General features: G+C 48.8%; 1 protein-coding gene across 1 annotated transcript; it reads right to left on the bottom strand.

Annotated features, from left to right (window-relative positions):
* Nucleotides 1-8,060: 8,060 nt before the first annotated feature.
* Nucleotides 8,061-24,181, bottom strand: KLF9 (KLF transcription factor 9). Its single transcript, XM_065861595.2, has 2 exons — nucleotides 23,301-24,181; nucleotides 8,061-11,666 (listed from the first exon to the last, which is right to left on the bottom strand). The coding sequence occupies exons 1-2, from the start codon at nucleotides 23,767-23,769 to the stop codon at nucleotides 11,434-11,436; spliced, it is 702 nt and encodes a 233-aa protein (XP_065717667.1). The 5' UTR covers nucleotides 23,770-24,181; the 3' UTR covers nucleotides 8,061-11,433.
* Between the last annotated feature and the right edge of the window lie 1,308 nt (nucleotides 24,182-25,489).

Below are 25,489 nucleotides of genomic sequence, written 5' to 3'. Positions count from 1 at the left end.
TTAACAGCACCCTGTCTGTAGACTTTGCCAATGGAGGTGGTATGTCAGGCTTTTTACATTAGAATGTTAGAAATAAACTGACCCACTGCAAATATAAGCTAGGAACTGAACGGTTTGAGAAATTAAAAGTTAAGTACTTTAATTCTTGTTTTGAGTAGAGCAGCCTTTAAGGGAATAGAAAACTACACATTCTAAAATTGTAGACCACTGTTGATCAATGGAGCTCACTGTGACTGTGAAATGAGTTCCTGGAATAAGTTCCATGAGGATTAGTGTCCATACACAAATATTTGACGGAAGAACTGAAAGAGTGTGGAAGTTTGGGCTGTGGGCCAGGGACTGAGTGGGCCAGCAGAGTATCTTCAACTTAATGAAGGCCACAGGCCTATCTGTCCACTGTGTTGCAAGACTGAGTTTTAAATGTACTCCTTGATCTTCAAAATACTTGGCTTCTTGCAATCCTGAACTTACAAGTCAATTTTTTTAAATTGAATGGAAACATACATTCTGTTTAGGATCTGAGGTTCACTATATGAAAAGTGTGGTTGGTTTTCTTTGAATAAGCAAAACTACATGCATGAAATGTGTTAGGACTTAATCCTATGGCTAGACAGCACTGACAATCTGTTCTTAAGGTTGTTATCTTAGGACTTTGTGCAATTTCTTCCTAGAGTTCAGGTCCTTTCTCATGTTGCAGGCTGAGGTATGAAATGCAAATCTGACTTATTTCAACTGGATGGCACTTCAGATCCTGTCTCAAAAATTACATCTTCAGGATGTGTGCCTGCCACACTGCATAAGTGAAGAAGAGGACCGTCTTGTGGGTGTTTGCTGTTTCCTTGGAGGTCTGTCAGCTATTTATTCAAAGTCCTGATTTCAACATGTCTGGCTACAATCTTAATAGGATGCTATCATTCATATTAACTTACGCCAGGCAGTGTAACAAGCTGTAAAACCGTACAACTGTCACATTACTGACCAGTAGGGCGTTACTATCCAGCAATTCTGCTAGCTAAAGCCTTTGAAAAAGAACTGCAAAACCAACCTGGTGTATAAAAGCAGCCCTTGCTAGTGGCAAGTGGGCTGTACAACTTGATTGTGCCTCCCACGTGTGTGTTGGTAACCTGCTAATTCGCGAGACAGGTGCATCCTCGCCACACACAGAGGCCTTCTGGTGTACAAGGAAGTCTTCTGAACTGAATTGTGTATTCAACCATGAGAATCCACAGTGAGTTGCATAGTGTAGCTGTGTGCACATACGCAGGCACATTGCAAGAAGAGCCAGAGGCCACAGGTGCATTTGCAAAGAGCAAGTTTTATTTTAGTTACCTCTCTACTGGGGGATCTCTGAAGCCACACCTGAGCTCACAGGCAGAGGTGACACCAGCGGGGACGCAGGCGCTGGTCAGTTCAGCCCTGCTGGAAGATCACTGGGCCTGCTGAGCTCACCAGTATTTCAGGGCTTCAGGCAGGTGCAGCCTCCCGTTCTTTCTCACAACAAAGCAGGAATCTCAGACACAGTGATAAGGTGCCCAGAGTTTCTCCCAGGCCTGTGTTATCTAGCACAGAGGTTCTACTCATCAAGCGCACAAGGTCAGTAAGACAATTAGTGTGATGTGTGTGCTTTTTCTACAGACAAGTGCAAGTCACTTGAGCGTATTTACATTTAACTAACCTCCTCGCCAAATCTTCCGCTATATCCCCATACAGTAGCTACAGCGTTATTTAGCATTCCTTACCCACATATAGGGCCCTTCTGTGCCGCCAGCTTTATTGCTGTTCCTTATGCTTTGCTATTGTTACTTGGGAATGCTTGCTTATAAAAACCTGTACAACTTTGAGGAGGAGGGAATGAGTGGGAGTTTAGGTTAAATATACGTGTAGTATCCAGCTTTTCCTGCTGACTAGACAGGACCTCTCAAAAATGCAGAAGTGGAAAGACCCCAAATAGTCCTGACAGCTGAAGTATAAATTGAGCTTTCTCTGAAAATAGGTACTTTTCCTTGTTGTTCAGACCAGCTGAAAACTATCGCAAATATCCTTTTCCCTCACCATCTGCAGTTCTGGCAAACATCTGTGTCTGCTCATCTATTGAGAAAAAGAGAGAGAAGCAGCATGGGAATTGTGACTTCCTGTGAGAAATAAAAATATCTTGAGAAACCGAATACTGAGAAGCACTTACAAATCACCTTTTACTGTATTTTAGAATTGTAAGTGGCACTTGTGCATGTATGCTATTGTTAACTAGGAGAGATGGCTTAGTCAGATGAAGCAGCAAACTAGAATGAGGATGTACCTTTGCACAACTACAATGCTTTTAACATTTTTATATGAAGCTTGGGCTTTTATTGGAAGAAAAATAAATTATGCCTGCTAAGGCTGTTGCTGACTGGGAACACCTATTCTGCAGGCTTCGGAGTTGGTGAGAGACGATGAGACAAACAGACCTGATCTGGGCTGCTTGGATGGTCACTGAAGAGTACGGTGGGTGCTCTTTAGAGACCAGGATGGGCTCCTGGTGCAAGCCTAATGGCAAATTTTATTTAGAGTTAACACTCTTGTATACAATTCATGCCAACGTGTCCACCCTTCTATTACTAAGCTCTCTGGCTGATGCTTGCTTTCTGGAAGCTTCTGGACCATCTTCAAACACTGCTTCCCATGGATTGTGAAAACCAACTTGAGTTTCTTCTGTGAGTCTGCAGTTACTTGCTTGTTCCCTTTGCAAGGCCTGTTAATTTTCCAAACACCTCTTACTAAAAGGCCTTAATTTTTACCTTCCTCAGCCAATTCCCATGCCTCTCCATATTGTGTTCTTAAAAGCAGAGTGCTAGAGCAAACAGATAATGTAAGATGTGAAATTTGTCATTGTTTTACAAACACTTGCACAATGATAACATGTTGCCTGATACTGTCTGTGCTGTCCATGCTTAGGCTTTGAATATTGGAATTTACCTGGGGGAAGGACAGAAATGTGAGAAGGATCTGCTCACTGTTTACTAAGCTGAGCAGGGGTCCTGTGGCTTGACTAAAGGTAGATGTCCCCACAAAGTGCATGATTCCTTCTCTTGTCCCCACATCCCACAACCTTCAACACCAGCTGTGCTGGGAAAGGAGCACCACACTGAGGCCAAGGGCTATATGGCTCAGCAACACCTAGTAACTCTACATCACAGCGTATTGCAATTTTATGGAAGTTGTTTTGATGTTGCATGCATAATTTCCCTGTCCTCTCCCCTGTCTTTATTTGGCCTGCTTCTTGAAAGGTGCATTGCAGTTTCTTATTGGATTGGAACCGTATCTGATGGGAGAGGTCTGGAAGGAAAGCTACATCATGGGAAGCAGGGGGAACCCTGGCACTCCAGCTTCACTGTAAATAACTCTGAGCCAGAATTACTCTCTTCAGTTCTGAGTCACTGAAACACAATGTCCAAAATAAATTTTCATAGAACTTTTTGTTACAGAAACATTTTTTCCCAGTAACTTTCTAATTCAAAGTAAACCCAGGATTCAATACATCATAATTTGGAGAGGAAGGAGATGAGGAAGAGAATTAAATCCACTTCTGCTCCAAGAAAAATCCTCCCCCTGTCCGAGCCTGAACATCTGAAAATTGCAGGAATGTTTCTCTGCTGTTGTGCTTACAGACCAGGCTTGCCAAGAGCCATGCTTCTCCCGTGAGGCTCATTGATCCAGCTGTTGTTTGAATAATAGGACAGCCTGGACACAAGGCAGTGTTTCGCGTGTAGGGGGTGATTTAGTAGTTAGTACACTACATTTTATTTCAGTGCTAACTTCAGCCGTTGCAAGGCTCAACTGTTAAACAGGGAGCGGGGGGATGAGTGCATGGACTAGAAGTGGTTAACCGCTGAAAGCTTTTCAGGCAGTGTTTGAAGCCAGCAGGGAAAACATGGCAAAAGAAAGGCAAGTAGCACGAGCAGAGGAGAAGACAAAAGAGGTGATAACCAGCACTATACCAGCTTACCCGCCAGTGACCTCTCCTGTGGCTCAGCCCTTTCCCAATGGCACAGTTCCCTGCCAGCTATTCCCATCTCTGCACTTTACACCAATCTCCACCAGCTTTTCTCCACTATTCTGCTCCCCAGTTGCTCTCAAAAGTAGTTCCCCAGTTGTCCAGTCTTATTTCTGTTGATCTATTACCCCCACTAAGCCAGTGGGTTTTTTTGACAGTTATCCTGGTTTTGGCTGGGATAGAGTGGATTTTCTTGAAAGTAGCTTGTCTGGGGCTAGGTTTGGGGTTTGTGACTAGAACACTGTCGGTACTTCAGGGATATTTTAGCTATCACTGAGCAGTGCTTGCATAGCATTAAGGCTTCTCACGCTGCCCTGCCAGCACAGGAATTTCGCAAGCACTTAGGAGGGGACACAGCTGGGACAGCTGACCCCAGCTGACCAAAGGGATATCCCATGCCATATGACATTGTGTTCAGCAGGAAAAGCTGGAGGAAGAAAGAGGAGGAAGGATGGACTTCAGGAGTTATGTCTTCCCATGTAACCACTATGTGTGGTCAGCCCTTCTTTTCTGAAGAAATGGCCAAAGATCTGCCTGCCAATGGGAAATAATGAATTCCTAATTTTGCCTTGCTTGTGCATACAGCTTTTACCTTCCCTGTTAAACTGTCCTTATCTCAGCCCAGGAGTTTGCTCTTGCCCTTCTCTCACCCATCTTGCAAAGGGAGATTGAGTGAGTGGCTGGCTGGGGCTGAGCTGCTGCCTGGGCTTAGCCCACAAGAACAGTGTAGGTTAGCCTCAAAACATGATATTATGTATGTTATTAGCTAGAGTTTGGTATTGCAAATTGTTCATATCAACTATTGCACCTGGAAGCTACATAGAAGATGGCAAATATGCCCAGTGTGTATTTGTAGAAGAGCAAAGCACCTGCTTGCAGACTGACAATCTCTTTTGGAAGCGTGGCGATGAAAACATGGCAAGTAAGCTGGAAAGGAATGACAAAATTCACTTTGTTGGGGATAAAGAATCATGCACAGTAGCAGACAAAGTTGATTTTGCTAGAGAAGGAGGGACCAGATGATAGCAGAGAAGATGGTGGCAGAAGATATCAAGGAGACTTGGAAAACAACAAAAAGCAGAAGATGACACAGAAGGTAACATGCAACATGGATGGTTCAGAGGGCATACATGCTTTAAGATAATCAGGATCATGTAATTGAAAGGGGAAAAGTCTCTGATTTCTCCTTCCTCAGTTTGTAACCAAAGCTGTAGACTGTGAATATTATGCTTGATTTTGACTGCACTCCACTAATACTGGTTTACCAGAAACTGGCTGGATGGTTGCACTCAAAGAGTTGCCATCAATGGCTTGATGTCCAACTGGAGACCAGTGGTGAGTGGCATTTCTCAGAGGCTGGTAGTGGGACCAGTGCTGTTTAACATCTTAATTGGCAACACAGACAGTGGAATTGAGCGCACCCTCAGCAAGTTTGCTGATGCCACGAAGCTGAGTGATGCAGTCAACACACTGAGGGGATGCCATTCAGAGGGACCTTGACAGGCTTGAGAGGTGGGCCTGTGGGAACCTCATGAAGTTCAACAAGGCCAAGTTCAAGGTCCAGCACGTGGGCTGGGGCAATCGCAAGCGCAAGTACAGGTTGGCTGGAGAATGGATTGAGAGCAGCCCTGTGGCGAAGGACTTGGGGGTGTCGGCTGATGAGCTCAACATGACCTGGCAGTGTGCATTTGCAGCCCAGAAAGCCAACCATATCCTGGGCTGCATCAAAATGAGTGTGGCCAGCAGGTCGAGGGAGGTCATTCTGCCCCTCTGCTCTGGTGAGACCCCACCTGGCGTCCTGTGTCCATCTCTGGAGCCCTCAGCACCAGAAAGACATGGACCTGTTGGAGAGTGGCCAGAGGAGACCACAGAAATGATCAGGGGCTGGAACAGCTCTGCTGTGAGGACAGGCTGAGAGTGTTGGGGCTGTTCAGCCTGGAGAAGAGAAGGCTCCAGGGAGACCTTATAGCAACATTGCAGTACCTAAAGGGGCCTATAACAAAGTTGGAGAAGGACTTTTTATGAGGGCGTGTACTGATAGGACAAGGTGTAATGGTTTTGAACTGGAAGAACGTAGATTTAGACTACATATAAGGAAGAAATTTGTCACCATGAGGACGGTGAGACACTGGAAAAGGTTGCCCAGAGAAGTTGTGGATGCCCCATTCCTAAAGTGTTCCAGGCCATGTGGGATGGGGTTTTGAGAAATCTCATCTAGTGGAAGGTGTCCCTGCCCATGGCTGGCAGATTGGAACTAGATGATCTTTGCAGTCTCTTCTAACCCAAAACATTCTGTGACTGTACCTCAGTTTGGGTCACATAACGGATTTTTCATGGACAACAAAGGGTTTTGTTGGTCAGGGATTTTTTTGTTGTTGTTGGGGTATGTGTTTGTTTTTCTTGTTTTTTCCTGAAGAATTACAAACACAGAGTAAATCCAAAGCAGATGATCAGCTCGAGGAGTGCAAAGGGACTTGCTCACAGACACCACCAACAGTATCAGCCGCACTCTGTGCTGCTGCAATGACGCTTAAAGGTCTGTTCAGATGAAAAGCCACTGATGTTATAGTTTTCTATGGGCCTCAGTGGGTGAGGAATCTGGATCCACTTTGTGACTGCTTCTGAGTCCAATTGTGCTGTTCATGAAGGATATTCTTGGTCAGAACTTTTTTAGTACTTAAAGTACACATTGCTGTATAAAATGTACTGGTTTGATACCAGTATAGAATCATAGAATGTCCTGAGTTGGAAGGGGCCCACAAGGATCATGAAGTCCAACTCCTGTCCCTGCATATGACAACCCCACAGTTCACACCATGTGTCTGAGGGTGTTGTCCAGTCTCTTCTTGAACACTGTCAGGCTTGGGGCCGTGACACCTCCCTGGGGAGCCTGTTCCAGTGCTTCACCACCCTCTGGGGGAAGAACCTTTTCCTGATGTCCAACCTAAACCTCCCCTGGCACATCTTCCTGCCATTCCCTCAGGTTCTGTCATCGGTCACCAGAGAGAAGAGTTCAGTGCCTGCCCCTCCTCCTCCCCTTGTGAGGAAGCTGTAGCCACCATGAGGTCTCCCTTCAGCCTCCTCCAGGGTGAACAAATGAAGTGACTCATAACCACACCTCATATGGCTTCCCCTCCAAACCCTACACCAACTTTGTAGCCCTCATTGAAGCCATACAGTGTGTATGCAGTTCCTCAAGCACCAGTATTTCAGAAATCAGTATTCTTACGAAAAATTATTCAAGTAACCTATATTCAGAGAATCTCCTTTATTTCAGTTTGAATGACTTTACAGCGAGGCTGTCCGGAGTCTCACCTTGCATTCACACCCTGGCACCATTCCCATGTACCAGGTTAACTTCATGTAAGTAGTCGTTTTTTTTGCAACCATAATGTCAATAACTGTAAACATCAGTGAGCTTTTTGGCACAGGGCTCCTTGCTTTTCGCTCCTTCAGAGGCTGAGCAGGTGTGTTTTTTCTTCTCCTTACACCAGCAACCCCTCCAATCTCGTGGAAATCTCAAGGCAGCAGCGTGGCTGCTCAGGCTGAATCATCAGCTGATGGGGCAGCTGCAGGGTGCGAGGGAGAGCACCAGCCTGAGCAATGGGAGAGAGACCTCCTGGGAGCCAGAGCGTGCTGGTGATGGGATGCTCCTCCACGAGGTGTCTAAGTTTTGTAATATATTAACAGTGCTTCAAACTGACTACCTGTCAGCTGAAGATCACAGAACATTTGACACAGATTGCAAACACCCTGTGTCTGTCTCCCTGCAGCAGTGGCAGGGAGGAAGAATACCTGTGAAAACACCCAGGTGAAGCAGAGAAACAAGACCCAGTCTAACAGTGACTAGCAACACCAAGACCTTTGAAGCTGGCTCATACACCACTCAACTCACAGATCTCATCCTGTGCAGCAGTATTTTTTTCATAATCATTCATGCAGGTTTACATGACCACTGCTTGGCTCCAATTATTCAAAACAACATGCTTTTTTTTTTTTTTAATTCTGTTTTTATTTGGACAATATATATATACATATGTACAAAAAACCATCTATGCCTACTTTTTTTTTAATTTTCTTTTTTTTACAATTTCATGTGATTTACAAAACAGGACAGCAAAATAACTTATAAAGGATACGAATACTGTACAAAAATAAAACTGATTAAACTGTTGGAAGTTGGTATTTTACAGTGTTACAGATCACGAGTCTGTAAAACAGCATTTTAAAGTATGTGTCCAGTCTGGTGTATGCTGGGCTAAGTCCATCTGCGAACTGAAAACAGATCTGTAATATAGGTCATGAAAAAACTGTTCAAGAATGAAGTATGTTGTATAGCTATGCCTTTAAAGCTATGAGTTCTCTATAGTAATGGGCTTTCTTAACCAAGGAGAAGAGCTGTCCTAAATTCAGCACTATTAAGTATTTCCAAAATAGTACAAGTACATATGGTATTAGAGAACCTAATTTTCCTTCTCTTTTCCAACATTTGCAACACTCTTCAAAACTTAACTTCAAGATGCGAAGAACTAACCTGCAGTTTGTTTTATGTGTTAGAGCCGTTGTTTGCTTTTACTGAAAGAAAAAACAAAAAAAAAAACCAACCCCAAATGAACAAAACAATAAACCAAAATCTCTAAACCTGATCATTCCCAATGTATTCTGTTAGTGGTTAATGAATCACATTTATCCCGTCTGTCCAGTGCTGAAACACAGCACACATCACAGCAAATTGGTTACTATTTAGGAAGGTTTTTTTCAGAAACAGGATCTTGTCACACACCACGATGACACGTGCCTGTACATCCCATTGTCCTGTGGACCGAAGGCCCTCTGGGTTGTTGGTTTTTTCAGACTTTGCAGAACAATGGTGTTTCATTAAATGTGCATTCTACCCCAAATACACAAGGTGGAAACCATAAATCTGGCTATTTACTTCCATGTATTGGTTCATCCTGGTAGCTAAGTGACCAAAACATCTACCTACTGATTTAGGAACTGCTTATCAGTTGTGGCTTCCCATTGCAGTTGATGGGATGTGAGGGTGTCTTGTATTTCACGGGATCAGGCCTTAATTTTCCAAGTGTTGCATTTGTTCTACCACATAGCAACAATCCAGACTGCAGGATGGATTTGAAATTTTGCATGATCTTCACAGAGAAGAATGAAGATGAATATACATTCACCTTGGAATTGCACCAAGCTACACGTGGCCCTGACCCCACTCAACAAGGCAGCATTAATAGTACTGGTAAGCAGAACACTTTCTGTATTTCTAGATCAACAGAGATCCCCAGGCTACCTGTTTTTCTTAGGAAGAATTTATGTCCCTACGACTCAATTTGGACACCAGAAATTAAAGTTTGGTTTCTAAAATAAATGTTTCAAAAAGCTGAAACGGAGGTAGAAAGTGTGCTTGGTTTCCTGATGTCTTCACTGAAGAAAACACATCCCTTTTTATTCCACAGACTCTTCAATATCCCCTTATGCCTTAAAAGCAGTTCTCTTCACATAGACGGAATTTATCATGAACTACACAGGTAAAAACACTATATGCAAACTGATTTCTAATGCAGAAAGCCTTATACAACTGTAGAAGAAAACACTCTACTCTCCGAGTTCATTTTTTTTATGTTCGTTTCTAGGAAGCAAGCTTTTTATCAGGTAAAACAATAAGATACTGGAATTGCAGGTGTACTAACAAGATTTTTTATATACAGAATTTTACAGGATGACCTAAATTCATCTGCAGTGGAAACACTTTGGGTTTCAACGTGATTACTCATGAGATGAATTAGGTGCTAAGTCTCTATAGCAGGGCTGCACCTCCTCATCCTCTTCTGGAGGAAGGGGTAAAAATCAAACAGGAGAAGAATGCTTCTGCAAAAAATAATGTGTAAACAGAATTCTCCCCCTATATGCTGGGTGTTTTGGGGTGGGGGGAAAATCACTGATAAAAAAAAAATAAAATACTCAGCTAATGAGCACAACTAAAAGTTGCCCTTCAGTGATCCTTTTGCTCCACTTAAAGAGCAAAAAATAGCTTTAAGATAGAAGTAATATTGCCTTTATCAGTGTTTTACTTGCCATACATGACACAGGTACAATGAAAAGTACCAAGAGAAGCTTATGCCGTAAGGAGTATTACGACACACCTTCCATGCTGTACTTCAATTAGCTCATGGTTTTCCCCATACTCTACAAAAAAACAGCAATCAAGAGATAACAGGAGCCCTTCCAAAGTGCTCCTGACAATAATTTCAGCTGTTTCCATTAGCAGAGTGCTCTTAAGGAAAGGTCTACTCTCTCCATAAGCACACGCAACTCCCATAGGACTCTGCAGGAGTTAGGCAAGAGTATGAAGAGAATAAATCTTTAAGGCAAGTGTAGGAAGAGAAAAAGCCTTTAAAAAAGAAGCAGTTTATAAAGATGGTAGCTGCTGTTATGCATCCATTCAAACAAAACACAGCAGAATAAAGCACTGTTAGTGGCATTTCTATAGTACAGTACTGTATTTATTGACAAATTAAAAGTATAGGATCAATTGAGAGACATATGCTTCTGCTCCCACGCCCCCGCCACATTATCTAGGCTGACTTGTATTTTTCCAGGTAAGTGAATAACAGACCTAAATACATATTTGGTCAGAAAACAACTGAGCTGTTATGGGGTTTTTTGCTTTAAGTATCTGCTTGAATTATACATGTTTTTACTGGAAAAGTGCAGCTTATATTCAAAAGTATAGTTAATACAAAGAAAAATTAAAAAGACCCTTTTACTTCAATGGGCCTTCTTGAGTATAAATTCACCTTATCTCAGTATATCAATCAGATGCTATGAATAACATATGTAATGTTTACCTTAACAGTCTTTTTCAATGCAGGATAGTTCTGAGACAGAAGTAAACCCACTTCTACAATGTGCTATGGAGTTTTTATCTGAGTGTTATATATGTGACTCGGAAAGTGGTTTTACTTGACAAACTCTAAATACAAGCAGCATTACACTGTTCAACAAAACATGTTAATGACACAGCAATCACAAAGACCTTGGGGTCACACTACTGTTGTGGCAGAGGCCGGACCATCCAGCCGGATGTATGTACATCAGCATCAAAGCTTTACATTAGAGGAGGTGGCCGCCTCCTCTGATGGGCATCCCCTTAACTCCTCTCATCCCTGCAGTCACTTGCTCCAGACCGCTGTACCCAGCACAGGCTGGGGAGGTGGAGCATGGGGAGGGGGGCTTGGAGTACGTTTTTTTTGTGAATGTCGGCTACATGTGCTTTTGGCCAACAAGGGCAGCTGGCACCGCAGCGGATGCTCATGCTCCAGCACCGCTGCCTGCATCCTCGCTGCGGATCGCCTCCCGCCGACCCCCTCCCCGGCCCAGCCCTGCCTTCACAAGGCGCTGCTGGAGCTGGACTTCTTGGATCGCTTGATCATGCTGGGGTGGAACTCAGTGTGGCGGCGGGCGTGCTTTGTCAGGTGGTCGCTCCGCATGAACCGCTTCTCGCAGAGGGGGCAGCGGAACTGTTTCTCACCGGTGTGGGTTCGGTAGTGCCGGGTGAGCTCGTCGGAGCGGGAGAACTTTTTAAGGCAGTCAGGCCATGTGCAGGGGAATGGTCGCTCACCTGCCGGGAGGAAAGGATGACAAGAGATTTAGGGGGGCAGGGGTAATGCAGGCTAGCACGTACCGGCTTCAATGAGGAGCTGCGGAACATGCTGCTGAGGGGAAAAAGCTGCTTTTGTTTTGTGCCGCGGTGCCAGCGTCTGTGGAGTTGTTGATGACTCGCTTCATCAGGTTTCAGTCTCACCTCTAGCAGAAGCCAAAAACCCCTCCAACCGCATGCAACTCGCACTCTGGTGCAGAACCTTACATGACCCCAAAGACTGTCAAAACAACAGATGAGCTCTGCCTGTGCCTGTATGTTTTTCATGTCGGGCTCATTACGGAGGTTTGGGAAATGAGTGCCAGTATTATTCCCCTGACACTTCCATTCTGCTGAATAAAATCATTTGTAACCGTTAGAGAAGAAGCCAAAAAAAATCCTTCACCTCCCACAAGTCGCTCTGGCTTGGGAAGAAGTGAGCACGGAGGGATTGGGGAAAGCGGTGCAGCCTCGGGGTTGCAAACACGTAGAGCAAAACCACTGCAGCTGCAGAGGGAAGCACCACGTGCCTCTCTCCTCCCTTTGCCCAGAAACCCAAGCTACTCCAGAGAGTCTAGGTGTCCTCTCAGTCTCTTAGATGGCTGCTTCGAGGACCCGAAAACCACTTCATTATTCACAGCTCTATCAGTATTAACGTTTGCTACAATGGTGAAGAACCCATCTGAACACCTTAACCTATAGAACACCACACCTTTGCTTTAAAAGCAAGGGTGTAAGGATCAAACAGCATTCACTGGAATCTGCCTGGCACCCCCATCCCTGCAGTTCACCTCTGCGGGCTGCACAGGCTTTGCCTACAGGCACATACTCAACGCCTCCCAACTGACAAGGCTGACCCTAGTCCATGGCACAGATGGAAATCAAAGGCATTGAAGTTCGCACGAAAGCTTTTGGTCACAGACAGCACGCACCACTGCAGTTTGATGCCTTAATTCCCTTTCTTAAGAGTCTCCTGAAGGGAATATAAATGACAGCTATGTGACAGCTATTTATAGTCAACGGTGAAATACAAAAACTCTCCCAGGAGTTTTCCAACTTGGATGGGTTGGAACAAAACTCAAGAACTCCAGTATTTCTTTGTACTGTGAAGTTTGGCACAATGGGTGAGCTCACTTTATATTTACAGATTGCAAAAAAAGGAGCCACTTACAAGTCCTCCCCAGACACAACAAAAGGCTAAATGCTCCAGTGAACAGCCCAGATGCCAGAAGGACAACCAGCAGTGCAACGTATTGCAGACCTGCAGGGAGGAGAAACGGGGCTGGAGAGAGTGACTGATGGCACCTGAAATGCCAGGGAGGATGAGGACGGATCAGGTACAGCCGCTTCCCCTGCGCTTTGTGCCCTCCCCTCGTGGCGATGCTGGTCCTCGGTCAGGAGAGAAGGATGCTGAGCGGGCAGACGTGCCCCAGCCATCCAGACCCAGGGCTATTTTTTTTTTTATAAACAGGTTTCTTGGCTCCCTGCTGTACATTTTTATTACAGACATGCTTGGAAGCCTTTCCAAACAGCCACTGCCTGTATGAAAGAAATTAATTAAAACAGTACATAGGCTTACACGTGCGTGAAGGCCATGACCACAGCTACACAGCCGAGCAGCACCCGGAGCTGTACAGAGCACTCGCATCGGTGCCCACCATCATCCCAGCTTTGCCAGCCCGGCGCCTGCCCTGGGCACCCAAGGCAAGCGCTTCACTTGCGCTGCTCTTTTGCTATTCATCTCGCCGTTTCTGTTACAGCCCCTGGAAGAAGGCAGCAGTGGGAGGTGCAGAACAGCTTTCTAGCTCCCCCTGGAACGTGGTAGAAGCGCTGTACATCTTGCATGTGTGGAGGCATCTAGTATACGACTCAATGTCAGGCACTTACTGCCCAGAACAGTGGGAGCAGCTCAGGGCATCCTGCCCCATCCACAGAAGCTGCATTTCCAACCATCCACCTCAGCACAGCTCTTCATCCTGCAGAATTGCCTAACTGTACTATAAGGAGACTAGGTGTCCGGGCTGGATAACAAGGATCATGGTCTCTTGGGTGAAATGTCTATATTTGAGGCACAGTAGTATCTAATCCAGGTGCCTAAAATGAGTGTTTTGAATCTGGCCCCATGTAGCCCTCAAGAAACTGGGCTTTCCCCCCTCCCTTCCTAGAACTGCAGATGAGAAGATAAAATGGAGCCTGGTTACTGAAATTCCCTCTGAAACATGATGTGAGCAGCATGACCTCCACTGTCGCTATCCCGCATGCCCACTTCACGTGCCAGAGGAAAGCACTTTTAGGTTATGCAGCATAACCACAAAGCCTTGGGCAAAGGCAGGGCTTGCTCAGGACCCTTGTGTACATTTGGCACCACACTCCCTGGGAAACCAGCCCCAAGCTCATAGGGGAGCGCTGGGAGCTACACGGAGCCTGGTGAGGTGGGGGCAAGTCCCACTGCTGATGGGAGAGCAGCCGTGCCCGGGCACGGCACACACAATGGAGATGCTGCTGGGGACAAGCGGCTGCACCCCCCCCGACACATGAGAGCTGCTACCGCCGGCACCTGCCGCCCACTGCCGAGCCCCCAGATACGGCAGCCAAGAAGAGCTTCACCACCTTGGCAGTGGCTGCCCGTGGAGGCTGTCACAGCCACTTTGCAAGCCTGTGTGTGAAAGTAGGCCAGGCGTAATCCCCGGCACCGGGACGCATTAAACTCCAGACTTCCCAGAGCAGAGAGACAAGGGGGAGGGAGCTTTTCCAGCGCCTCAGGGCTAGTCTCTGAGCCTGAAGATCTGCTGCTCCCCTTGGTGACAAAGCCGTAACAGGTGACACTGGCCCAGAAGGACGGTGCTTCAGTGATGGACTTCACAGCTGCACAGCAGGGGTGGAGTGTGCATCCAGGGAGCTTTTAAAGCAATGTAGAGATGCCTGATGACATGTGATGATTGTCCACTCAGCAAAGTTGGTCGCTGTATTTGCTGGCTGCATTTGACACGCTATTTTTCAAAGCAGCAGAGATGTTTGTGGAAGAGTCCACGGAGCAAACAGGTCTTGCAACTCGTACACAGCCAGGCAGGCAATGGCGCACAGAGCTGCAGTACAAGCTAGTGCTGCCTCCATCTGGAGACAGGGATTTCTGTGTCACGTTGCAGCCAAGAAGTGTCTTTTCCACATGATTTTACCCTTTAGTTTTGGGAGTAGTAATGCTAAAGCATGAAAGCAGCAGAATGAACCATCAAAACAGAGTGCTATTACACCACCTTTCCTTCAGCAGCAGCGTGCTACTTACGTTTTAAGATACGTCTTAGATGGGATTTCCATCAAGGGATGAGAGAATGGCCAGTGGTGTATCATGATTCCTTACAACTGTGTGATAGGATCTGAACAGAAGATGTAAATACTTAATAAATAAATAAAATATATCTCCAGGGCAGCTTACAGAAGTAACAACTGAAGCAGAAACTGATTTACAGGCTACAGGAATAGGTGTGTCTGCAGAACTCTACTTCTTTGTTCTATGTCCCACCAGGAATGTAGCAGGAGACACAGTCTTACACTGAGCACAAGCAATGGTGGCCCTCCACAGGTCTGCCCTGGAGTCTGAAGAATGCCTGCTCATGCAGCCTGGCTTGCTGTAAATCCCATATGGATATAAAGGCCATTGCAAATCCTTTTGACTTTTGCCTTCTTGCTTCACCTGAGCTTGTCTCCCTGTTCCTCCTTGCCGCTCTCTACCACAAATGGTTAGTTTCTTCTTTCTCTGCGAGTTTAAACTCTGTATCCAAGCTGCTTTGCATGACCTGAGGCAGGTCCACTTTATTTTATTCCACTTCCATTTTATTCTGAATAGACAGTAAATTATTTAGCTTCTTCACCCTACCCTGGGACATTTCAGATTTTCCCACATTGCAGTCTAGTGCAGGAAGGGTTTCTGAAAAAGCACAAGGATCGAGCATTAGTAGACTTTTTAATAGTACAGGTGGTACTGGTATCCTGATTTATCATCTGCCTTCTCACTAAAAAATGCTGCTTTAGATGTAGGTGACTGAGGTTAGGAGCTGCAGTTCGTGGTGGCTGTAACAAAGATTAATTTGTTCGGACAAATAAGGGATAGGTAGGTTTTGGGTGACATTTTTCTGGGAGGGGAGAGGCTGTGTTTGAAAAAGCTGAAGACAAAGTTGATGATAACAGACTTGCGCAATTCTCGTCATGTAACAGAACATGCAGTAGGACTCGAGCACACTGAGCTTCTGTGGTGGAATGAAGTACTGACTCTACATGAATTACTAAGAAACTGTTCGAGTTTACAGATGACATTCAGACATTGCTGTTGGTGTGGAAGGAAGTCTGTCCAAGGTGAATGGTTTGCTAGGCTCACACTGTCTTCCTCACTGACAAAGGTGAGATGGGACACAGCCACGAACTCAGTCTGGCATCAGCACTAGCTGACACAGAGCAGTTTGCTGTCAAATAACGCTAATGACGCTGCGTCACACATTAACTAGAAAGCCAAGTGGACTATAGCTACAGCTGCACGAAGGGACACCTAATGGTACCCTACACAACCTCTTACACATAACAATGATAAGCATTTCTTTCTATTTTTTTTTTCTCCTGTGTTCCCACTCAGTCACTGCTCTCACATATCTCTGCATCTCCTGAAGTATGACAGGGTCTGTAGATGGATGCCAAAAACACGGTCCAGATTATGGCAAGAGTTAAGAAAACGAAACAAAACAAAAACGCAGGCTATCTTCCTTGCCACAGAACAGCTGCTATCTCAGGTCTCTATCATGTTTTTCCCCAGTATGTTGCTTGTTCCACACCTTGACCAGCGGGACACTGGACTTCGACTGTGTCCACATGCAAGATATTTTGGTGAAGGTGGGTATTACAGACATTTGCACATCCACTTCTGAGCAGAGATCGGAGTCCCTTCAAACAGCCTTTTTCCTCTTCGGAAATATTCCAAAATCAGATCATGAAAACACGTGGCAAACCACAAGGTACAGATGCTGGTGCAAAACAGCAGAGTGGTGAGATCAGCGGTGAGGATGCTGGGTACCATGTGTATAAAACAAGGGTTTCTGCAACACCTAAACTGTGGCCATTGGGTCTGGCAACAAATCAGACAGACATTGCCTACAGGACTGTCAGTGGATGGATGGGTTGCAGCAAGGGTTTTATTCTGCCAGCACCCAGGACTAAACATCACAGGATGATTCAGGTGTTAAAATTCTGCTTTCAGCAAGTATTTAGACTGCTCTGACCTCCTCAGAACCACCACTCAACAGCTGCTTGCACACGCAGGTGTTTGAGTCTCTTTCAAAAGACCAGATGCAAAACCACCTGCCAAAATGCACCACTGTGGAGCCTAAATCCCAGCGAGACCCACTCTTACCGTTACCCACATCTACAAAGCATCAGATGCAAGGGATATCCTTAGAGCTTCTCTGCCAGATCATGGACCCCGCTGCAAGCCTTTGGGGACTGTGCCTCCTTAGATATGTCCATCTCTATATATCAGCTGGGGAAGCTACCTGGGAGAGGAGACACCTCCCCAAAGCTAACCAGAGAGGTAGATCTACACTTTCCTACCCAAGAGGAGTGCCCTCAGCAGTATACTCCCAGGTACCTGTGACAAGTTGCTACTTTTTCTCCTTTCCTGTCTTATCTCCATTTGAACTTCCTCCATTTTACAGTAATATTTAAATATTAACTGAACAATGGAGACCAACTCCTAGCCTAGTGCTTAGGGCACTCACCTGGGACTGAACAGCACAGGGTTTAGGCACCTGTCCTGTCTGAATGATTAAATGCTCGCTAAGTGGTAACAGCTTTGACAGGGGAAAGAGGAATGCAATTTTATGTGCATTCAGAATGCTAATATAACTTTTGTCATTTCACTATGAACTTATTAGCCAGTATTTCAACAGACTCTTCCCTCAAGTTTCAGGTATTTAAAGAGTGCTCTCAGGCTATTCACAGTCACCGTTACTTGAATAGAGAGCGAGCTAAGCTACCATAAGTAAACACTCTCTGAAGTTGCGCTTTGCCATTGCTACCCCAGACTCTTACCATTTAATCTCACCTTGTCCCCCTCCCTGCTTTCACAACTGCAGGTTCGGGAGCTGCGAGAGGCCACAGTGCATGGCAGCCAACCAAGGGGAATGATCATTCCCGCAGGGATCCTCACCACTGGGGCTGCAAGGCACATGAGCTAACAAGAGCAGGTGACACCCACCACACAGTCTTCAATGCCACAGCACAAGAGCGTGCAGGAAACTCAGTAAAGCTGCGTTTTCAATACAACCATCTGGAAACAGGAGTTGCACTCCTATGGATGACACCTGCTCACTGCTGCTGTTCTACCTGTAAACTTCTTTACATTGACTCAAGTAATATATAAACCTTCCTGGAGTGCTTTCCCACTGTGACGCATACACCAGCTTAATGGTTTTATTTTGTAGCAGAAAAAAAAAAGCAACCGGGAGTCAGGCAACATTGAACTTAATCTTTAGGATTTTTGCCTATTTTACTCAGCTGGCAAGGCTTCCAGTCAGTATGACCATGCTTCTTCGAGAGCTGGAAACGTGTCCATTAGAACTCCAGCAATCCACACATTTGTATTAACCCTTCAGAATGGGCATTTCAGGTGGGGGTCTAAATTTAGTGAAAAGTGTCCTGTTGGCTCCACTTGCTGCTCTTCAGTCTTATTCTATAGGATCTAGCGAAGTGACATCATATGAGCTGGATAAGAGAGGCTTAAAATGCTAAATTTCAGCTTATGCTCACACAAAATACCAAAAAAAGCTCCCAGGGAGCAGAGGATTGTCAACGTATCAGCATCTGGACTGTCTGTTGAGCTAGTGACACTCTAGAACACGAAAAACAAAGCAGCACAGTCAAAACCAAATTGATACAGGTAGGGGCTGGATCGACACCATGACACCTACATTGCAGCATAAGACAGTGGCAGCACTTACCTCTCCTTTCTACGAGAAATGCTCCCCAGCTTCACTGTGCAGGTGGCAGATTTATGGGTCCACTCCTCTGCCTACAGCCCCACTACCAAATATCAGTGAGAAAAAAATGCCAGGAGAGCTCAAGGGTGCATCAGCTGCCTGATGTAAAAAAATCTCGGTATTGTTTGGACCCAGTCTACACAATGATGCAGTTGGCTGAAGAGACTAGCCGAACAGGGAGAACTTTTCATACATTTGTATTTTGTGTGTCTAACCTCTTAATTAAGGGTACCTGATGGTGAACTTGCCATCAATCTGCAGCACCACGTATTGAGAAGCATCTGTGATTCACCTCCCCAGGTGAGTAAACTCCTACACGTCCTGTATGAGGAGGCATCTCACGAATTAGCTTTGCAGTACCTTCTCCGTCCCTCTTTCCTGACCAGGAGGATCTGCTCTCAGCAGCCACATGCGCTTTAACTGGCTTGCTAACACCATCATAGCGAATGTACCTTCCTTAAAGTTTGTTTCTCTCCCTGTTGGTGTCTTGCCCTTTGCTCCGCGCTCCCTGCCCAGGCCTTCTGACTGAGATTGCTTGTTTACTCTCATATGCCTTCATTCTCCCTGGAAACCATCTGGCCTGCACATCTCTCTCTTTCAAGATGCACCCTCAGCTCTGCCCCTGGCACCATTTTTGAGGCTAACAATAACCCCACACATAATCCCTACCGGCCACAATTGAACCTCTAAAACTACCTATTTTGAGAAGTGTGTGTGTTTTCAAGGTTACTCTCTGCATATCTGCTGTTGCCTGTCAGTTTCTTGGTCACCCAAATCCCTTGCTTTCTCTTGACCTCTGCATTGCTTCCAGGGCTCGGTTCTTATGCACTTCTTGCTGATGCATCTGCGCCTTTTTCTATGGGCTGAAAGTCTGCAAGACTTGGTCATGACATCTCAATGCTCAAGAGTCCCGAGCAGACACACCACCCCTAATCCCTCCTGCCACTGGTGAGCTTCAGCAGAGTTTAGGTGTCCTATATTCCCATAACACCAACCCATAAGGGATGGAGAAACCTAAGGTATGGCCACGCTGTGGGGCTATCCCTCCACCTGCCTTCCTGACAAACAGATTTTGGCTTGTGAGCCATTAGGGATAATGACATCTTGTCTCTCCCACACCAAGCACCATGCCCCCCAGAGATGCTGCTGGAAACAGCTCACAAAGAACAACTGTACCTCTAATGCTCTTCCTGCTCAAGACACCAGAACTTTTGTAATAAATTCCAAGTTACTTTTGCATGGTAGTGAACAGACGGGGAGACAACAGCTCAGTTCCAGTGATGCGCTTGTCCTCATATCCCCGTGCCTTTGCAAATTAATATGTTTTGAATGCAGGAACACATACATGACAGAATGAAGAAGTGCCTGATCGTATCGCAGAAGCAGCGGAGGCCTGGCAAAGAATGAAAGGATTATCCCCTCAGGAAGGGGCAGAGTTCAGAATTCTTTGGCTTCCTCCTACGAACCCTGCTACACTAAGTCACATCGAGTTCAGCAGGACTGGCAGCACACACAAAGGGGCTCTTCGCACATGTAAGGAAGTGCAGTGCCATCCGCTGACCTACTGTTGAGATCAACTAAGAACGCAATTTCTGATGGATGGCTAGCTTGAGTCTTCTGGAAAACTGAACTAGAGTCGTCAAAGGCCCAAACTTGAAACGAACAGTTTTGCAAATATTTTTTAGTCTCTGAGATATGGAATGCCTTTGAACCAACAAGTTTAAAGAATCATTAATAAGATACAGACCTCTAACCTCTGAGCATCAAGATTTTGGTTTTCTGCTCTTCTACATTTATTTGGAATTTCATTTCTCGCTTTGCATTTACTTACCAAAGGTGACATGGTGAGTTTTTATATTCCCACCACTACACAGCACAGAGCAGTAATCAGAGCTTCCCAACTTGTTTGGTTAATGTCCATGAGTAGAAAGAGCTGTGGCTACATGCAGACTCATGGGTGTCAATGGAAATCCTGAAACCATCTTCCAAGACAGAAAGACTGGGATTAAATATTAAAAATTTAAGACCAGGAAGCTTCTACTGGTGGCTGTGTACCTACTTCCACTAAAAGCTGCAAAGCAGCAAGAAACCCACTTGGTGGCCCAAATAAAAATCGCAGGTAGATGAAAGCGATTCAAGAGGCTCAAATATATGAGAGAGAAATTATCTGGAAAAAAAAAAAAAAGAAAGAAAATGGTACTAGGGAGGGAGCATTAATGCTCTGCAATATGTAGTTATGAATAACTCCAGAGGTCCCATTGAATCCCACTGTTGCTAAGGAATTGTTCTGCCATCTATAAAAAGAATTAACATTAGCAGTATTGTTTGGCATTTCAGTTAGCTGCAATTAACTGTTCACATTAGGAAGCTCAGAGAGTTCATTACTGCTGGACATCTGTAGTGGTTTTAATCACATAGAACTACCGTGACAGTACATCAGCACATCTGAGCTGAACATCTCATACTTGGAGCTATGGCCACCTATTTGTGGCCACATGCTAAACCTAATGCCACTTCAGGAGATACTTATTATAACAGTACTGCTTACAGCAAGTTGTGTGGGTTGTACAGTACATTAACTTACATGTCATCACACAGAATGCTATCCCAGTTGATGTCTATTTTGGTTCCCATCTAGGAGTGGATATCTGAGTATGGGGAAGTAAGTGGAAATGATGCTAATGCATTTTCTTTGTCACTTGTGAGCTAACATTTTGCGAGGCATCAGTTACATTCAGCCTCCAAAAGAACATCAGAGCTGCAGGTTTTAAGACGATAACACAATAATCCTTGGCACTGCTCCTGAGGTCAACCCAGGGTCATCACTGACCATGCTCTTTCCCACCTCACTGAGGCAGTCTTAACTCTCTAACTGCAGAGCTCACCGCTGAGCCACATCCGGTAATCCTCCTCCTCCCGACCTCTTGAGGAAAGCGCCCAGCAGATCTGCCAGCAGAGGACAGGTAAGCAACCTGCGCTGGTGTGCTCTGCAGTGCACAGACAAGCCAAAGCCATGGAAGTTTGGCTGGTGCTCTGATGGGGCCATGCCCTACCCAGGCTGCCTTAAATACTACAGCGATGCCTTGCAGTACGTTCCACGCGTGATAAACTTGTTTTGTACTTCACCACTTACCACCACTGCCAGCAGACAAAATCCAGAAGAGAACTGCCATCTACAGAACAGATGTGAAGTACATGAAATCAGTATTGGCAGCATTTGCCTCCTCTCACCCGCTCCTTTCCGCTTGCATACGACCCTTCCATTTAGAGCAATTTTTAAGCAGCCTTGTGTACTGCACTGTGACCTCAAGCGCAATTCAGACATGTAAAGGTTTTTATTCAGCCACCTGCACCAGGGGGGCTTAAAAAAACCAAACCAAACCAACAACCAAACAAAAAAGTCTACAACTGCTGTCCCCTTCGCGCTTCGGCAGAGCCGGAGGAAGTACGAATTGCTGCAGCAGATATTTTTTTTTTTTTTAATCATTAGGTTTCCATGTTGCCACACCCTCTAAAGCGCCGAGGCGGGGACAGGGGTCCGGCCCCACGCAGCCTGACGGACGAAGCCCCTGCGGACGCGGATAAGGCTGGGTCGCGACAAGCGGCACCGGCAGGGACAGCTGGGCGCGGCAGCGGCCGGTCCCCTGCGGACGGCGCTCGAATAAATCCGCCCGGCCGGAGGAGCCCGGCAGGGTTGGGTGACAATCCCCTCTGACCATCGGGGCTCTGCTCCAGCGGGAGCCCGCGGGGGGGACTGTGGCATTCAGGTGATGTGCCTTTCAAGTCTTCCCCTCCAGCCCGCCGGGTCCCTCGCCCGCCGGAGTGGGGTGTGACGGCCAAACCCGGAGCCCTTAGCTCTCCGCGCTGCGAGGAAGATGCCGCCGCTTCCAGCTCCGGCTCCGCGGCCGCTCCCCGCCACGCAGCGAAGCTCGGAGGCGCCGCTGCAAACGCGGGCAACGAAAGGCGGCTTCCGACGGCACGGGCAGCAAGGGGGCGCGGGCAGTGCACAGCCGTCCGCAGCCCGCGGGTGCTGTCCCGCCCCCGCCTGTTTTAAGAATACGTGCCAAATTGTGCCCCGCGGCAGCCGTTCCCCCCGCTTCTCCCCTCCCCCCCCCCCCCGACACCAGCGGAAAACCCGATTCCCGCTCTCCCGGTGATTCCTCGACGGACACCCCGCGCGGGGTCGGCGTCCCCCTGCGCAGCCGCCCTCCGAGCCACCCCGGCCACGACAAGTTTTACGCCGCTCTCCAGCGGCCCGCAGCGGGGACGGGGGCGCTCCCGGCCGAGACGGGCAGGCAGCGGGCGGGGCGCGGCGGGAGGCGCTGCCGCAGCTCCACCCGGGGCGGCCGCCCGCTCCCGCAGGATCTGGGGCGCCGGTCCGGCACCGCGGCGCGGAGGGATGGGAGGAGAAGAAAGGCAAAAAAAGGGGGGTACGCAGAAGAGGAAAAAAAAAGATTAAAAAATCCCCCCAAAACCCAAAGCGGAAGGGCAAGGCGGCGGGGACGCGCGGGGGCGCCGTGCGCGCCGCCGGCCAGGTTCACCCGAGGACAAGCGCTCGCTCCCTTCCCCAGTCCCCACTCCCGCCGCCGCCGCTGACCTGTGTGCACCCGGTAGTGCGCCTTGAGGTGGGAGGACTTGCCGTAGACCTTGCCGCAGCCGCTGTAGGGGCACTTGTGCCGCTTCTCGGCAGCCAGCTTCCCCTTGGGGGCGGCCCCGGCGGCGCGCAGGCAGGGGGGCGGCCCCGGCGGAGGGCTGCGGGGCGGGCTGGAGCCCGGCTCGGTGGCCGCGTCGCTGTCGGAGCCCGCGTCCTCGTCGGGGCTCTCCACGCTGTCGCTGCAGACGGAGGGGGTGGGCAGCGGCCGGTACTTGTTCAGCTCCAGCAGGCTCTTGGCGATGGCCAGCAGGGCGCAATAGTCCTTCCAGGCGTCGCGGGGGTCGCGCAGCTCCCGGGCCGCCTCTCCCTCGCCCGGCACCTTCAGCCGCGCCGCCTCGGGCACGGCGGAGCGGTTGGAGATAGAGACCAGGCACTGCGCCGCCACGAAGTCCACGTAGGCGACGGCCGACATGGTGCGGCCGCGCCCCGACGACGGGGGGTCTCCGGGCGCCTTCAGTGCGCGCCCGCCGGGCCGACCGCAGCGCCGCCAGCCATGGCCCGCCCGCGGCGAGGGGGAGGCAGAAAAATAAATAGCGGGGCGCCGGGCAGGTCCCTCACCGCCGCCCCCCGGGGGCGGCGCGCAGCCGGCGGGGGGGAGCGGCGCCCGCCGCCCGCTCGGCCGGGCCGGGTCCGGCGCGGGGGCCGGGGGAGAAGAGACCGCCCGCCGCGCGCCCCCCGCGCCGCTCGCCGCCCGCGTGCTCCTGCCCGGGGACGGCCGCGCCGAATCCCATCACGTCAGGTTCGGAGCCCCCTCCCGCCCCCCCGATTGGTCAGCGGGCAGGGCCGGCCGGCTCTGTTTACCTTCTCCCCCCGCCACTCACGGCTCCCCTTTTCTAGGGGGGGTGTGTCCGCCGGGCGGCCGCCCCGCCAATCGCCGCGCTCCCTCCGCAGGCCGCGTGCTACTCCGGGCGCCCCGCCGCGCCCGCTTAAAAGGGCGACGTAGCGGAGCGCTGGGAAGGCGGGAGAGGGGGCGCGGCAGATGGCTTCGCGCCGCCGGTCCGGCGCAGCCGCCCGCGGCCGCTGCCCAGCCGAGGCGGCAGCACCCCCGGCCGTGGGTCCGCGGGGACGGGGCCGCCCGGCGCCCGGCGCCGAGCGGGTTAAATGCCTCCCTGGAAGCCCTACGGTCCCAGCAACGGGCCAGCCAATGGAAAGTGAGCCGGCTGATGTCACTGGCAAGGCCCCCGCCAATCAGCGCGAGGTTCCGAAGGGTGCGCAACACTTGTAAACCCGGCGGGCGCTCGCGAACGGCCCTGCCGCGCCCACCCGCCGGCAGCGCGCGCCCACCCGCGCCCCTGCCCGCGCCCCTGGGGCTGCACGGCGGGTGGGGTGGCAAAGCGCCCCCGTCCTCCCTCCCCGTGCCGTGGGAAGGCCCTTCCCGAGCGGCGTCTGGGTGACCAAGGCGTGCACCGGGACCGCGCCCCTCCCTCCCTGCGCGCGGGGCGCGCCCCTCAGCCCGGCCTCGGGACAGGGCTCCCCGCGCCCCGCGGGCGGGCGGCGGGCGGAGCGGCCGCCCCGAGAAACGCTCCCGAGAAACCCGATGCCGTTTTAGATTTCATCGCCACGACGTCATCACCGAGACACACAGTTCCCTCCGTTTCAGGGAAAACAGGTGGCGGGTGGGGCCGGGACCCTCCAGCCGCCCCCCCGGGGCCGCCGCTGCCCTCGGCTGGGCAGGCGGGTGTCCGGGGGGAGCTCCGCCTCGCAGCAGAAAGCGTTTGTTGCCCTACGGGTCGGCTCGCAGAGTTGGGGCTGGTTAAAGCTCAAACGAACCCGGAAAACCTGCTGTCTCTATCAAAATAACATCCCCCACCTCCTTCTGCTCCAGCGGATGCTCAGAGCTCACAGCCCATTGTGAAGGTTGACTGACCTGCGCTCTATAGGAGAAAAGTGAAAAAATATTTTCTGGACCAAGTGCTATGTAGAAAAAAAAAAGGGAAAGAAGTTGCCACCATCCATAAGCCAGCAGTACTGAGAGATGAAGTATGTTAGTTTGTATTTTTTACTGGTTTGGAAGCCTCGAGAGAGAGCATAACGGGCAAAGATCCAGCCTTTGAAATAATGTACATAGACCTCCATACAGCATTAGCCGAAGTAAAACCAGGGGGGCTCTGAAATCTGAGCCATGGCAGAGT

Source organism: Patagioenas fasciata, chromosome Z (genome assembly GCF_037038585.1).
Source record: "Patagioenas fasciata isolate bPatFas1 chromosome Z, bPatFas1.hap1, whole genome shotgun sequence".
Lineage (NCBI taxonomy): Eukaryota > Metazoa > Chordata > Aves > Columbiformes > Columbidae > Patagioenas > Patagioenas fasciata.
The sequence above is the reverse complement of the archived record's forward strand: the minus strand, read 5'-3'. Positions and strand labels throughout refer to the sequence as shown.